Consider the following 13,630-nt stretch of genomic DNA (forward strand, 5'->3'; position numbering starts at 1 on the left):
GCATGTTATTGTATTGCATTCATTTACTTTTACAATCATCCTTTTTTTTCCATAGTGGCAGCCACTGTGAGAAACTCCGTCAAAATGGGTTGAGATGTAGTAGTACCAACTTTGGCCACAAGATGTCAGCTCACTTCTATGTTTGTGTTGAATTCTTTGAGGTGAATTGTTTGTTTGCATGTTTGGTTTCAGGCATCAAATCTGAATGAATGAAAAGGCAGTTTTTGAAGGTCCTGCCCAGCCCAGAGGCTTCTGTGAGGAAGTCTTACACATGTCTGACACTGTCGGTACTACTGCGGGCAACTCTATATCACCGGCATTGTGGTGCTGTAAGATTAGATAGGCAGTGAAACAAATCTGAAATTTCTACTCCTACCCACCACAGGAGAAGCATTGCTTAAAAGTATAACCATTGTGTAAGAAGAGCATTTAAGTGCTTTATATTTACACTTATACACACACACGCACAAAAACTAGGATTTGCTTTGAAACTATTTTGCCTCAGAATTTGCTAGTAATTTTTTACAAAGAAAAATGTTAATAACTTACAAAGGCAAGTGACACATTAAAGATATTAAAGTTGAAAATGAAACATATAACATAAACATATAACGTGTGTGTGTGTTTGTGTTATATACAATAAACTTTCATTTAAAAATAAATAAAAAATAAAACTAATAAGGCCTTTGTCACTTGTGTTTATTTTTTAGTTATTTATATACTGGAGTTAAGTATCATTCACGGAGACTGATACTATTTTATAATGATCACTGTTAAGTTTCTGTAGAGTAGAAGGGGCGGGACTTGTTCTCATGCTCAAGCAAGAGATGACATCATGTGAATCATGTGAGTCAGCAGGATTAGACTTTAATTGCTCGCTGATATTTTCCCATCAAATTACATTTACTGTAATATATGTACGTGACTGGGTATTTGCAACCATAACTGTTTTTGAAAGGTGGTGCATGAGAAAGATTTTCTTCATTTGAATTGCCTATTAATACTAGACACCCAACATGAGAATACTTATGTTATCAGAGGACAACTTTTTTTGAGTTCTGAGCCTTTATTGGACTGGTGCAACTTGGACAATGTGTCAATTTAGTGTCTGTGTGTGTGTGTGTGTTGTCTATAAACTAGTCACATTTTGCTAACAATGCAGAATCGTTACCTGTCAGACGGGTAGAAGCTGAAGCCCTTCTCCAGGTCAAAACAGGTTATTTTTCTTTTGAGTACTCAGGCATGCCACACCTCTTGTGAAATGTCCCATGAAGTCTGACAAGGATGCGAACCAAGTAGAACTGAATGTTTTTGTTTTTTATTTATTTATTCATAACAGAATAAGACAAGCAAATAAAAATTACAAATACAGACTGATAATGTGCATTTTTACACCTCTGTCTCTGTTAGTCTTTATGCTGGAGCAAATTATGAAATATAATTTCTCTGCACTCAGGTGTCAGTTTCTGTTCCCATGACTGATAACTGCAGGACATTAGTAGATTTCACCTGACCGATCAATAGTCTTGTTAAAGCCTGCCATCTTCATCTCTGATCATCTGATCAGTCACATACACATTAGCAGCCACTGAAATAATACATTTCTTAAAAAAATTGTCATAGGTTTACATATATATATATATATATATATATATATATATATATATATATATATATATATATATATATATATATATATATATATATATATATATATATATATACTGGTCTGCTCATTAAAAGCACAACTGGTACAGGAGCTCATCCCAGGCTGTCCAAATCCCCAAAGCAAGAAAAGAAAGAACACATTTGAAGCTTTTAACACAGAGCCACACCTGTTAGTCTAACAGACACTTTTATTTGCAGCCCTAACAAACAAATAGCAGTCTGCTAGTCAACAAAACCTGTATTTGGATAGGCTCAGACAGACGGCTAAAAGTGAACAAACATTCCCTTTCCCAACAAGAAAATGGAAACAAAAGTCATAATTATTATTAACTGCTCTGCCAGCTGCAGTGTTATGAGTCCAGACCTAAACATCTCAATCAATTATTGTAAATAAACAAAGCGTCCTTTATTTAAAAAAAAAAAAATATTACATATTGAGATTAATCAGTATTTAAACATTTCCCATTAAACAAGACTCTCGAGTAATATATCTCTTTGCGCAATCAATGAAAAACTCCCACGAACTGAATGCGAATCTCTATTTCGGATGCATGTTTTAACAGTATAAGCGTGCAGGTGGGTGCCACGCCTTCTTTTTGCTTTAAAGCCAATCGCCGTCGCCGAATCAAAGCAGCTGCGTGGGGATTGGCTGGCTCGTCCCCTCCTTCACGTAATGAGAGCACACCTTTGCTTGCTCACAATAACAGTCACCTAGAAGACTTCCCAGAATTAATACAATTTTCCGCTTGATCCTGAATGTTTGGCTGCTCAACTTTTTGCGGAACAGACGAAGGATGCTGTAATGAGTGTCGGATGCGAGAAGTTGTTTGACCTGTAGTCCGAGTTTTCTTTTTGCCGTTCCCTTCGACTCACCTGCCGCATCTTCACCGACCTGAAAGTCCAGTTTCACTGTGGGAGCCCAGCAGTGCACATGGCTCAGGAGGAGAAGTAAGTCGCCAGTGTAAACACTAACGCAGTTTATAAGAAAGGGCAGACTTAAGTCAGTTATATAGCAACAAGTTGTTTGGAACTTCATAACGCGTATCTTTATATGTGATGTCATCGCAGCAGGTCGTTTTGTTTGAAAAAAGCAAGGTAAATATGTTTCAGCATGCTTTGATCCCATGGTTCTTTATAACACTACCTGGAGTTAGCATAAATAGAAAAGAGAGGAGGTCCTAGAACAGAACCTTGTGGAACTCCATTATATATTGTACTATAATTGCTAATGTTTCATTATTATTATTATTTCCCCCCTAAATATTTGTTTAGATGATCACTAGTATAAGGGTTTATACACTACATACTAATCTGTAAATTGCAACATCTAAGAACAAGTATGACAGGTTGCTTTTTGTCTTTACCTTTTCCTCTTCTGGCTTGAGTTTGTTTGCTGTAGTACCTTTTGTAACGGTGGGCCTGGGCAGGTGGCTTACATTAGCTAACATCCTTGTGCAGCCCCTCCCATGCAACCCTTCCTCACTGTAGTATCAATATCCAGCAGGATATATTCCATTGTCCCACCGAAAAAAGCAATTGTGTGGAAAATGTAAAAGGATAGTGCTGGGAATATCAGTTGTATGCTCCAAACCTCCATAAACTTCATGAAACCTAAGGTATAGAGAGAGGTGGTATTACTGGGATCAAGCCTGTTGTCCACAAATTTTTAATAGATTATTTTTACTATATATATAAAATTAACTTGCATTCATATTTTCAGTAAGCGTCTGGTGGTTGTGGTCCCTAATGAGATGAATATTCCATCACGCCGTGCCTTCACAAGTGAAGATGAGGCATGGAAATCTTACTTGGAGAATCCGTTGACTGCTGCCACCAAGGCCATGATGAGCATTAACGGAGATGAGGACAGTGTGGCTGCCCTGGGAATCCTTTACGATTACTATAAGGTCAGAAATAATCTGTGACACACTTAAGAAGAAAACGAATGTGCCTGTGGTGTACTTGAAAACGTATTGTCTGGACATTATTCCAATTCTTTTGCTTTAGGTTCCCAGAGAGAAAAGGCTCTTACCAGTACCCAAACTTCCAGAAGATCATGAAAAGAGGTCAGTCCAACATGCAAAAAAAAAATGTATCTGTTCCATTTTTCTAAATGAGTAAAATTTATTTTTAATAGCAAATTAAGAGATTAAAGTTTGGCCACAGTAACTGAACTAAAGAATTACATAGAACACAAACCGAGCATAATCATGATGCATGTTATCCAGCATTGATTGTTGCTTATTTGTGAATGTAGAATCTTGAACATTTCTTTATTTTAGGCCATAAGTTTTCTTTTTTAATTTGTAACTTTATTTGCAATGAATGGATATAATTACCCATTTGATAACCATTTTCTTTCAGTCGGATTGGTCAGGATGGCCTTGAGTCCACAGAGAATCGTATCCAGGTCCTGAAGTCACTTCCTGTCAACCTGTCTTTGAATACTGATGTTCACAGTGCAGAAAATAAACAAGACCTCTATGGTCCAGTGCCAGTTGAGGATGGTGTTGTGGCCACTGTGAAGGCTGACGTTTACTCTCAGACATTCTCCAACCATCACCAGCAGCAGGGCGTTCAGTATCAGCGCATGACCTACCATCAGCCTTTACAGGATCCAACGAGCGTCAGCCACGACGGATACATGAAGGACGAACAGTGCAGTACGCCAGATAGCACCTTTGAGGACTCCTATCCTGAGGAGACTATGGTGAGCTTTCTGTCAGTTAAAAACATGTCAGTTTACGTCAGTCACTCGTCATTAAAACATCGAGAATAATATGTAAATATAAAGCAGTTTAGACCTATTTGTTTCTTAAGTGGGTTCATACTTTTTTTTTTTTACAGAAGTACAGGGTGCCCACCACTCTAGGGGCAGACAATTTCTCCCAGGAGCATTCGGGGATGTAAGTACAACCCTTCATATTCATTTATGCTACCATTCAAAAGTTTTATTGAATGTTTTTGAAAAATAGTGCAGCGCATAGTGACAATATAGGAATTCTACACTTAAATGAGCTCTACTTTTTCAAGTTTTCTGCAGAAGTACATTTGAATCACAGTAATCTGGAAATCAAACTATGTCTAAATGCCTTGTATTAGATGCCTCAAATTATTTGCAGAGACTTTAAAAGCATTCAGATTTTAAAATGTTCTGCACAATAATTGATTAAATATTAGCAGTTGTACAAAATCTCAAATACAGAAGCTGTTCTTCTGGAGACTTTCTTTTATTTTTGAATTCTGTAGTAAAATTGTTGTACTTTTATTGCCTTAAAATATCCTGCCTTCTATACTTCTCCGATACCGATAACATTTAAAGTCACCATATGCCAATATATTGTGCATCCCTTTTCTTGATGAAGAATGTGAATTATATGCCAAAATCATAGTTATATATGTATATATAGACTGGTATATGTGTTTGTTTTTTATCACGAGTGTGGAAAAACCAAGTGTTTTTCTTTTTATGATGATTTCCATTCACGCAACCGTTTTTCTGTCCACTCTTAGAGACATGTTCCAGTACAGTATAGAAGCGAGCCGTTCGGTCCGTGAGAAGGCCGGTGAGGGGCCGATGATCTATCTGAACAAGGGCCAGTTCTATGGCATCACTCTCAGTGAGACCGGGGCCAACAAGGGCCATCGACATCCCATCAGTAAAGTCCGGGTGAGTTTAGCTGTTACCATGACAACCGCTCTTAACGCTGTAATATAACTGATAAAGGACCAGAATCATTGTAACACAGCTGTCTCTCTCAGAGTGTAGTGATGGTGGTGTTTGGACAGGAGAAATATCGAGATGAGCAGCTAAAGCACTGGAACTATTGGCACAACCGGCAGCACACGGCCAAACAGAGAGTCCTTGACATAGGTGGGCATCTGCTTTATGTAGATTTCTTTTACATATGTCTGAAAGGTGCACATTAGCAAAATTCTTGCCTCATTTTTCAGGTAAAGCACATTCAAACATTCACTTTCAAAGTGCTGTCTAATCGATTAATCGTGATTAATTGCATCCAAAATAAAGGTTTGTGTTTACATAATATATACGTGTGTGTGTGTGTGTGTGTGTGTGTGTATTTATATATACATACAACTACAACACTATAACACAGATATGTTATGTAAATTCGAACTTTTATTTTGGAAACGATTTAGTCACAATTAATCAATTTGACAGCAGTTTTCAACTTGAATCCATTGCGAAATCGTATATATGTACGCACTGCAAATAAAAATGTCTGCCTTTATTTTCCAGTACAAATTTAACATGTTCTTAATTCAAAATACTATCTAAATAATACTAATACAAGTCTTGTTTTCTAAAAAAAATTCAAAATTAAGTGAGTTAATTCTTAAAACAAGAAAATGGGGGCTAAGAAAAACTTGTTTCCTCTTTAAATTGAGTAAATTTTTCTTACTCATTTGGAAGAGTGAGAACGAGTTTAATTTGGGAATTTACCCACAAAAACCTGTATAATGGTAAATATTACAGTACCTTAACACTCACACCTAACCGGTGTGTTTTTGTTTGTGTGACTGTTATTATATGTCTTTTCCACCTCTTTTATGCTCTGCGTCTGTATCCCTGGGACACCGGATAACTGGATTCCCTTCCTTTTGTTCATCTTTTTTCTCCCTGGATCCTCATTTGTTTTATTTGAGGTGTATCCTAAAAAAGGGTCTGCAACTTAAGTACAATGCTTAGGGCAAAGTCTTCCATCATAACTCCCAGTTGGGAACCATAAGGACAATAAGGGGTCAGGTTAAAGGGGGGTTTTGTCACCTGAGGGGTACTGCGACGGTCTTCTCCGTGGCAGCTGGCAGCCTGACGTGGTTTGGGCAAGATTTTGGAAGACCGAAACCCGATCTGCTGATCCTGATGTTGTCCTGATTTGAATAACAGTATCCAGGGATTTTTCATAGTGCCCGAGGCAGAAGATCAGGATTTGAATAGGAGCGTTAACCGTTTGGGGGGAGGCAGAATCCTCAGACAAGCGGGGGCTTGGGAAAGGGTCCTGCTCTTTTGTAAACGGAAGGCTTGAGTAACATCTGCCAGACATTTAAGTGGTGTTGTATTTACACAGCAGGCAGGCACTGTGTCATATACGTGAAACGTCTAACAGAACGGTTAAAAATGCATCCCGTTGTGTTTTTTTTTTTTTTCTCAAAATTTTTAAATGACTCTGAATATAAACTGAAGTGCTCAAATTTGCTTGCAGCTTTGCATATTATATACAAATTTGCTCTGGGCAAAACAAGTAAATGATCTCTTTCTCACATTTATCTTATGTTCATGTTGTTTGAAAATAAAGTGGGGTGTAAAGTCTTGTGTAGCAAAAATGTAGCATTTTACAACGAATATTATCAGCGTAACAATTTGAGCAGCAAATTGACATGAATTTGACAGCGTCTCTGTATTTGGTATGTCCAGCCTTTGCTTTATCAAGAGCAGTACCTGAGCTGGCAAAACCTGATGATCATGTTATCCTGCATGATTCCAGATTTTACACTTCATATTCAAATATTTGGATTAATATATATATTATACACACACACTTAATAAGCAGTAAATTAGGAGCTTATTGAGGCATTTAATGGTTTGTTAATAGCAAGAATTAGACTTTCAAATAAAGTGTGACTGTTTTATTCTATAATTTAATTGTAATTTATTTAATTTATTCAGTTGAAAACATTTAAGGTCTAAATAAGAATCTTGAATCTAAGATTTTCTGTGTGGCCTCAGACATTTGATCCATCCAACTGTTAAGGTCTTAAAGAAAATATTCTAAGGAATGCCAGAAATTGTCAGTTGCTTATAAAATGACGAGCGATAACTAATGTCATGTTTCACCCTTCAGCTGACTATAAAGAGAGCTTCAGCACCATTGGCAACATCGAAGAAATCGCTTACAATGCTGTGTCTTTCACCTGGGACGTCAACGAGGAGGCAAAGGTGAGGATTGTTACTGGAATCTTCAGTTTGCTGTGTGCAGGTGGAGCTGAAGTTGAGACATTACAGCTCCCTCCTCCTCCTCTTCCCTGCAGCATCCTCCTATTCACTGTCAGGAGGATTTTTCCTTGTTTCCAATACTTTACAAGCTTACTTTAAGTGCACACTTAAGGGAGGAGGTCCACCCAGTGCTCATGGTCAATATTTGTCTTTAAAACTAAGCTTTTGAAGTAGCCTGTTGTGTCATTGTAATAGCCAGTGGATAACGTAATAACAAATTCCCTACTTTTGGAAATCCTTTAATGCAGAAATCCTAATTCAGAAAATGCTTTTAAAAGATAGCGTGTTTCCTGAGAATGTTGCAAAAATATAAACATTTCCATGCCTTCGTTTTTAAGAGCCAACTGATGATGATTTGATTTCATTGGCGTTCCTTTGTATTTGTTCAGCCATCATTTGCTCACATGCACCCACATGCACACAGAAAGCCAGAGCCCACATTAGAAAGATCTGTTGTGAAAGATTTGTCCGTGTACGCAGTTACTAACTGATTCCTGTCAGAATTGATCACGTGGCCCTGAGAACGCAAGTGGTTCTCATAACATCGAACAACAAGCTCCTCTATGAAACAACAGCTACAGGCACAGACATGAAAGCACGGGAGACCGTCAGTGGGAAACTATTTTCACCTCGGGCTGAAAGATTCGCTACCTTTCATCTTTCAACAGTCGTTTTTCCAGTGTCTCTTGATATATTGGCATAAGACAGGTTACAGTTGGGAATCTTTCGAATCAATTTAGTTTTTGCTTACTATTTGAATAAACCGCAGACAGCCACACAATGATAGAGTGCTTGTGTGGTTTTTGTTTAGAGGTTTTAAGATTGGGAAGATTTGACACAGAAGATGTATCATTCACTAGAAAAAGTCACAAGTCTACGCTGAAGCTGGGTGGGTGCTTTTCAGGTGAAAGATAGACTAGTGCTAAAAAGACAAAGTGTGCTTTATTCACCATTTTGTTAAAGTCTGGGAGGCCATCCAGTTATAACTTTTTATTCAGGACTAGTCTAGTAATCAAACCGTCTGTAAAGGTTTCACATTTCACCACCACCTCTTATCACCACTAGCAAACAGAATTGCAAAAACAATTATTTTATAATGATTCTAGTTCTAAAAATCATTCTCAGTATTAAAGAATAGAGTCCACACTAAAGCTATAATCATAAAGGCACAGACAAACGGTATCGTTGGAATCATTTTAAGAACGTTTTTTTCCAGTTGATGAACGATACAAACATTGACAGCCAATCAGAATCCATCATGCTTTAACGCGCGCGAGAATTTAAAGCGGCAGACGAGCGTGGGCTTAGAACAAACGGACGATAGGGATGGGCGATACCACATTTTTTCCATGCGATACGATACCGATACTTTTTGTTACGATTTTACCGATACCGATAGCTGACGCTTGTTCCACCTCACGTGCTTTTATTGCTTCGTGGTCACTACGTCACCCGCCTATGACGTCATGCCAATTCATAAAACTGATTCCACATGATTGATTGTATTGTTAGAATTTGGAAAATATCAATACCAAAATAGAAGCTTCTGAGTATCGATATATCGATACTGAAGCATTGATGTGCACATCCCTAACAGACGATATCGTTCGCTGGTGTAAATGCTAATTTTGTTATCTTTATCGTTATCTTAATAGTTATCGTTCTTGGTGTGAACAGGGCTTCACAGTACTGTTTTCTAGTTCAAGAACTGGTTCTGTGTGAATGGCCCTCATTGCGATTTTCTTCTAGTTTTAAATTCTGCGAGAACATTTCCCTTTATAGCTGAGAAGCTTATGTAGAAAAACTGTCACAGGATGATAAGACACTGTTGCCTGGCCATATTTGACCTTTTCCAAGCTCAGAAATACATGTTTCGTCAAGCTGATTTGTGTATGCATCTTGTGTGTTTTTATTTCCAGGTTTTCATTACGGTGAACTGTCTGAGCACCGATTTCTCGTCACAGAAGGGAGTCAAAGGTCTTCCACTTATGATCCAGATTGACACCTACAGTTACAACAACAGGAGTAACAGACCCATTCACAGAGCCTACTCGCAGATCAAGGTCTTCTGTGACAAGGTTGGTGCTTTACAGTGGACATTTGCTAGTATTATAGTTTGCCATTGCCATTTCTTGTAATAGCTGTAATGATTTGACCTTCATGAATTAGAATTTTTTTTGTATTGCAATTCGTTTGTCACTGGGATTAAATACTTTATAAACTATACTTAGTGAATAGTGCTACTTAATGTATTTTTTATTTGTTAATTTTTCGCTGCTGTCCTGTCCATCCATTTTATCTGTGTAATGACAACTATAGCTAGTATGATCACACAAACATCTCTTCTGTACAGGGAGCGGAGCGAAAAATTCGTGATGAGGAGAAAAAGCAGCTTCGGAAAAAGGTCAAAGGTCAGGCTGTTGGCAACCAGAGTCATGATGGTGAGAGTTCTGTCAATCATCCATACGTTTGTTTATATAATATAGTGTCTATCTATCACAGATCTGATTTAACGCTGATAACAGATAAAATGCACATAGGCATGAATAAAAACAATCTTGCATTACAGGTTTTGACCTAAAATGATGACTATGACCATATGAAATATGAATATGTGTGTTTATCTGCGTCAGCTTGCTGATTTTGACTTGAGTCATTTGTTTTATTTCACTCTTATTAGGTAAGAGAGGAGGTTTTGGCACTTTAGCTCAGAAGAGGCCAGATATTACGCTCTTCAAATCTTTGACGGACCTGGAGTCCCAGCCTGTCCTCTTCATCCCCGATGTCCATTTGAACAGCCTCCAGAGAGCCGGTCAGGTGAGGATCAATGCAGTTCTCGGAGTGACACTCAAGTTGTTTCAGTGCCAAATAGATCAGAACTAATTAAGGCGTAGGCTCTTAGTAATGAACATTTTTTTTTTTGTAATGTAGTGACTTTCAAATTATTCAACTGGAGGTAATCTCTCGCTAACTGAATGATCAGAAGTCTCTTTTTATACATCTGATCATACTGTGAAAGCATGTGCAGTTTTGAGTCTCTATAACATTTAGTTTTTTTCTTTGTTTAACAGGTGTTCAGTTTTGGTGTTGAAGAAATGGAGAGTGATGGGTCAGTGCATTTACTATGAACGTCCTGCTTGAATTCTCATAGAAACACTATTGGTGTTTAGGGAAGCAAGATATGGCTTTATAATACTGGTTATGGTTCTATTTTAATTGTTTATTTTCCCTATTTTTAGTTTAAGATTACATTTGCCGTCATCCAGCACTCACTTAAAATAAATGTCACTTAAAAACTATATTTAATAGTACTTTTGAGTTGAATCTTTAGCAAACATTCTGTGAAGTCTAAGTTTGCTTAATGACTGATTTTAGTTGTTTAGTGTTTTATTTGTGTTTTATTATGAACCATTTATCGGCTATTTAGGTTATTTTGGGTTATAGTGTCTATTTGTATTAATTAATTCCTAAAAATACATCTCGTAGCAGAAATGTTTTTGAAATTCCTGAAAGCATCAGTCCAGTAGAATCAGTCCAGTTTATTATACTGGCAGTATAACTGTAGCATTGAAAGGCATTGTTATAATCATAAACTTGATCTGTTTCTCAAGCAGTGTGGCTATGAAAAGACCATTCCGGTCATCAGAGGATGATATTTCTCCACCTGCAAAATACAGCAGAGAGGAAAGGAAAGGTATGATTTACTGCATATGTATGAAGTCAACAGAATATATCCCATTCTTCTGTATGAATTCTTAATGATATTTTTCTGCAGTCCTGCTGTACGTAAGAAGAGAGACTGATGAGGTTTTTGATGCACTGATGCTAAGGTCCCCAACACTGAAAAGTTTGCTCGAGGCAGTAAGTAAAGTGTCACGGAGTACAGCACATGGGATGTACACTTTGATTCTTAACAGACATACTGCATTTAGTAGCAGATCAGACTACTTTCCATGGAATAGAACAACAGAGTCAGAAATAGGCTGCCATTCGCAGAGGCTTGTCTGATGATTTTCTGTTTAAACTGCATGCTGTTTGGACTAAATTCTCTTTTTTTTTTACTTCTTCTTCTTTAAGATATCAGGCAAATATTCTGTTCCTGTGGAGAAAATGACTAAAATCTATAAGAAAAGCAAGAAAGGGTGAGTAGACCGTGTCAAAAAGTCTATGTATATAGTGATTATTAGTATTAAATTATTTTGAATTCAAATTTCATTTTCGTTCAACCACTAGTATTCTGGTCAACATGGATGACAACATTATTGAGCACTACTGCAACGAGGACACATTCATCCTTTCCATTGACAATCAAGCGGACTGTTTCCGGGTGACTCTTACTGAGATTTAAATGTTGCTTTTACTGGGAGGACTTTTGTTCCCCTGAAGCAGCACACAATTCATTCTGTGCATCTGTTGGGTTCTTATGAGATCTGTATTTTAAGAGGAAAACGCTTTCAGAAGTCGTGGACTTGTTGAAATAAACTTTATGATGGACGGAGACGAACACATAAAATGCTCTTCCAAAGCACTATAATATGCCAGTCAAGTTTAATGGCTTTTCTTTTTCTTTGATGTGCTGTCTCCCCCTTGAGGCAAACAGTGTGAAGCCCTAAAAAAGTGCAAGGTTTTTGCATGCATTCAGTCCTTTTCTTTATCAATTCTTGTATAATATTTGAACATAGGAGATCTATATAGATACTCTGATTCTATGAAGACATATTTTGTTGTAACAAATAGCGTACATTGATGAATGGCCAAATACTACACTGTACCCTTTACCTTGTGTGTTACATGAATGTATAGTTTACACCTTTCCTCATTGATGTCTTTATAAAAAAATAAAAAGAACATACCTTGTAAATATTTTTTATGGTGTTATTTTATCAGTTGAATAAACAAAGTCCAAAGAATCTTCTTGGATCTTGACTCTTCTTCACATGCGTTCGTTTAGGAGACTAAGTTTTAGTCATTTTTTTAAAACCTGCAGCAAGGGGGAAACCAGCTGTTCAACCTCCACACAAACTATAATCCATTATATGCACACTACCATTCCAAAATTCAGTAAGATATTATATTTTTTTATTTTATACAATTTTTCTTTGACATGATTTACTACATTTAGTAAATATTTATTCTTCAAATAGTCCAGAAAATGTTTGCACAAAATATTAAGCAGTTATATTAACAACTGTTTGCAAGATACTAAGAACAGTTTCTTGAAAAGAAAAAAAAAAACTTTGTTTTGCATGTATCATTAAACTGCTGCCAGCATAATTTGTATTGTAAATAGTTATTTTAGAACGTTCTATTAGCTTTTTTTATCATTTGTATGACATTTGCATGAAATATGTCCCTTTGGCTTAATACTGGTTTTATGTTAATGGTCCCCTGTCTTTGATTTACAGAGAAGTGAATTTAAAAGCACAATTGATTTCAGGTTTTAATATGCAAACACACCCTCTGACTCGGTGTGTTTCCCAGGCTTTAGGTGTGTGTATAATCATGCAGGCACAGGTGTCTCCATCTCCGTCTGTGCATGACCCTTGGGGAATTTGCTGGCTTTGAGTCTCATAACTGTTGATTCATTCTGGTTTCTGTTACAGTGCTGTTTAGTGTTCCCCAATCAGAAACATTATGAATATTAAAACCTTTAAGCTGCTTCTGACAAGTGCTCAAACAGGTTTCTGGTGTTTTCTGAGAAACAGGTTATATACCTTGACCATGAGCTTGAGTGTTACTATGTAATTACAAAACACAATAACAATCGCTTTCAGCTTCTTTTTTTTTTGAGTCCAGGCTAATCTGGAAGGGGTGTTTATATATGTATGTATATATATATATATATATATATATGTGTATATATATATATATATATATATATATATATATATATATATATATATATATATATATATATATATATAATTATTATTATTATTTTTTTTA

At 36.7% G+C, this 13,630-nt stretch overlaps 1 protein-coding gene across 2 annotated transcripts; it reads left to right on the top strand.

Annotated features, from left to right (window-relative positions):
- Positions 1-2,303: 2,303 nt before the first annotated feature.
- On the top strand, positions 2,304-12,594 carry grhl2a (grainyhead-like transcription factor 2a). 2 transcript variants are annotated; one of them, XM_052577698.1, is made up of 16 exons: positions 2,304-2,616; positions 3,389-3,575; positions 3,676-3,734; positions 4,033-4,378; positions 4,516-4,574; positions 5,182-5,338; positions 5,431-5,542; positions 7,533-7,627; positions 9,604-9,762; positions 10,038-10,125; positions 10,365-10,501; positions 10,756-10,793; positions 11,299-11,378; positions 11,460-11,545; positions 11,762-11,826; positions 11,918-12,594. In XM_052577698.1, the coding sequence occupies exons 1-16, from the start codon at positions 2,600-2,602 to the stop codon at positions 12,030-12,032; spliced, it is 1,800 nt and encodes a 599-aa protein (XP_052433658.1). In that variant the 5' UTR covers positions 2,304-2,599; the 3' UTR covers positions 12,033-12,594. The 2 variants fall into 2 exon arrangements, with proteins under 2 accessions (XP_052433658.1, XP_052433657.1); XM_052577697.1 differs by having other exon boundaries at positions 2,322-2,616; positions 11,296-11,378.
- Positions 12,595-13,630: the final 1,036 nt, after the last annotated feature.

Source organism: Carassius gibelio, chromosome B16 (genome assembly GCF_023724105.1).
Source record: "Carassius gibelio isolate Cgi1373 ecotype wild population from Czech Republic chromosome B16, carGib1.2-hapl.c, whole genome shotgun sequence".
Taxonomy (NCBI): domain Eukaryota; kingdom Metazoa; phylum Chordata; class Actinopteri; order Cypriniformes; family Cyprinidae; genus Carassius; species Carassius gibelio.

What these genes read in the sequence shown, in the direction of transcription:
- grhl2a (XM_052577697.1), top strand. An exon ending in CCAGAAGATCATGAAAAGAG is followed by an intron (nt 3,735 to 4,032) that starts GTCAGTCCAACA and finishes ATTTTCTTTCAG; the next exon opens with TCGGATTGGTCAGGATGGCC. An exon ending in TGAAAAGTTTGCTCGAGGCA is followed by an intron (nt 11,546 to 11,761) that starts GTAAGTAAAGTG and finishes TTCTTCTTTAAG; the next exon opens with ATATCAGGCAAATATTCTGT.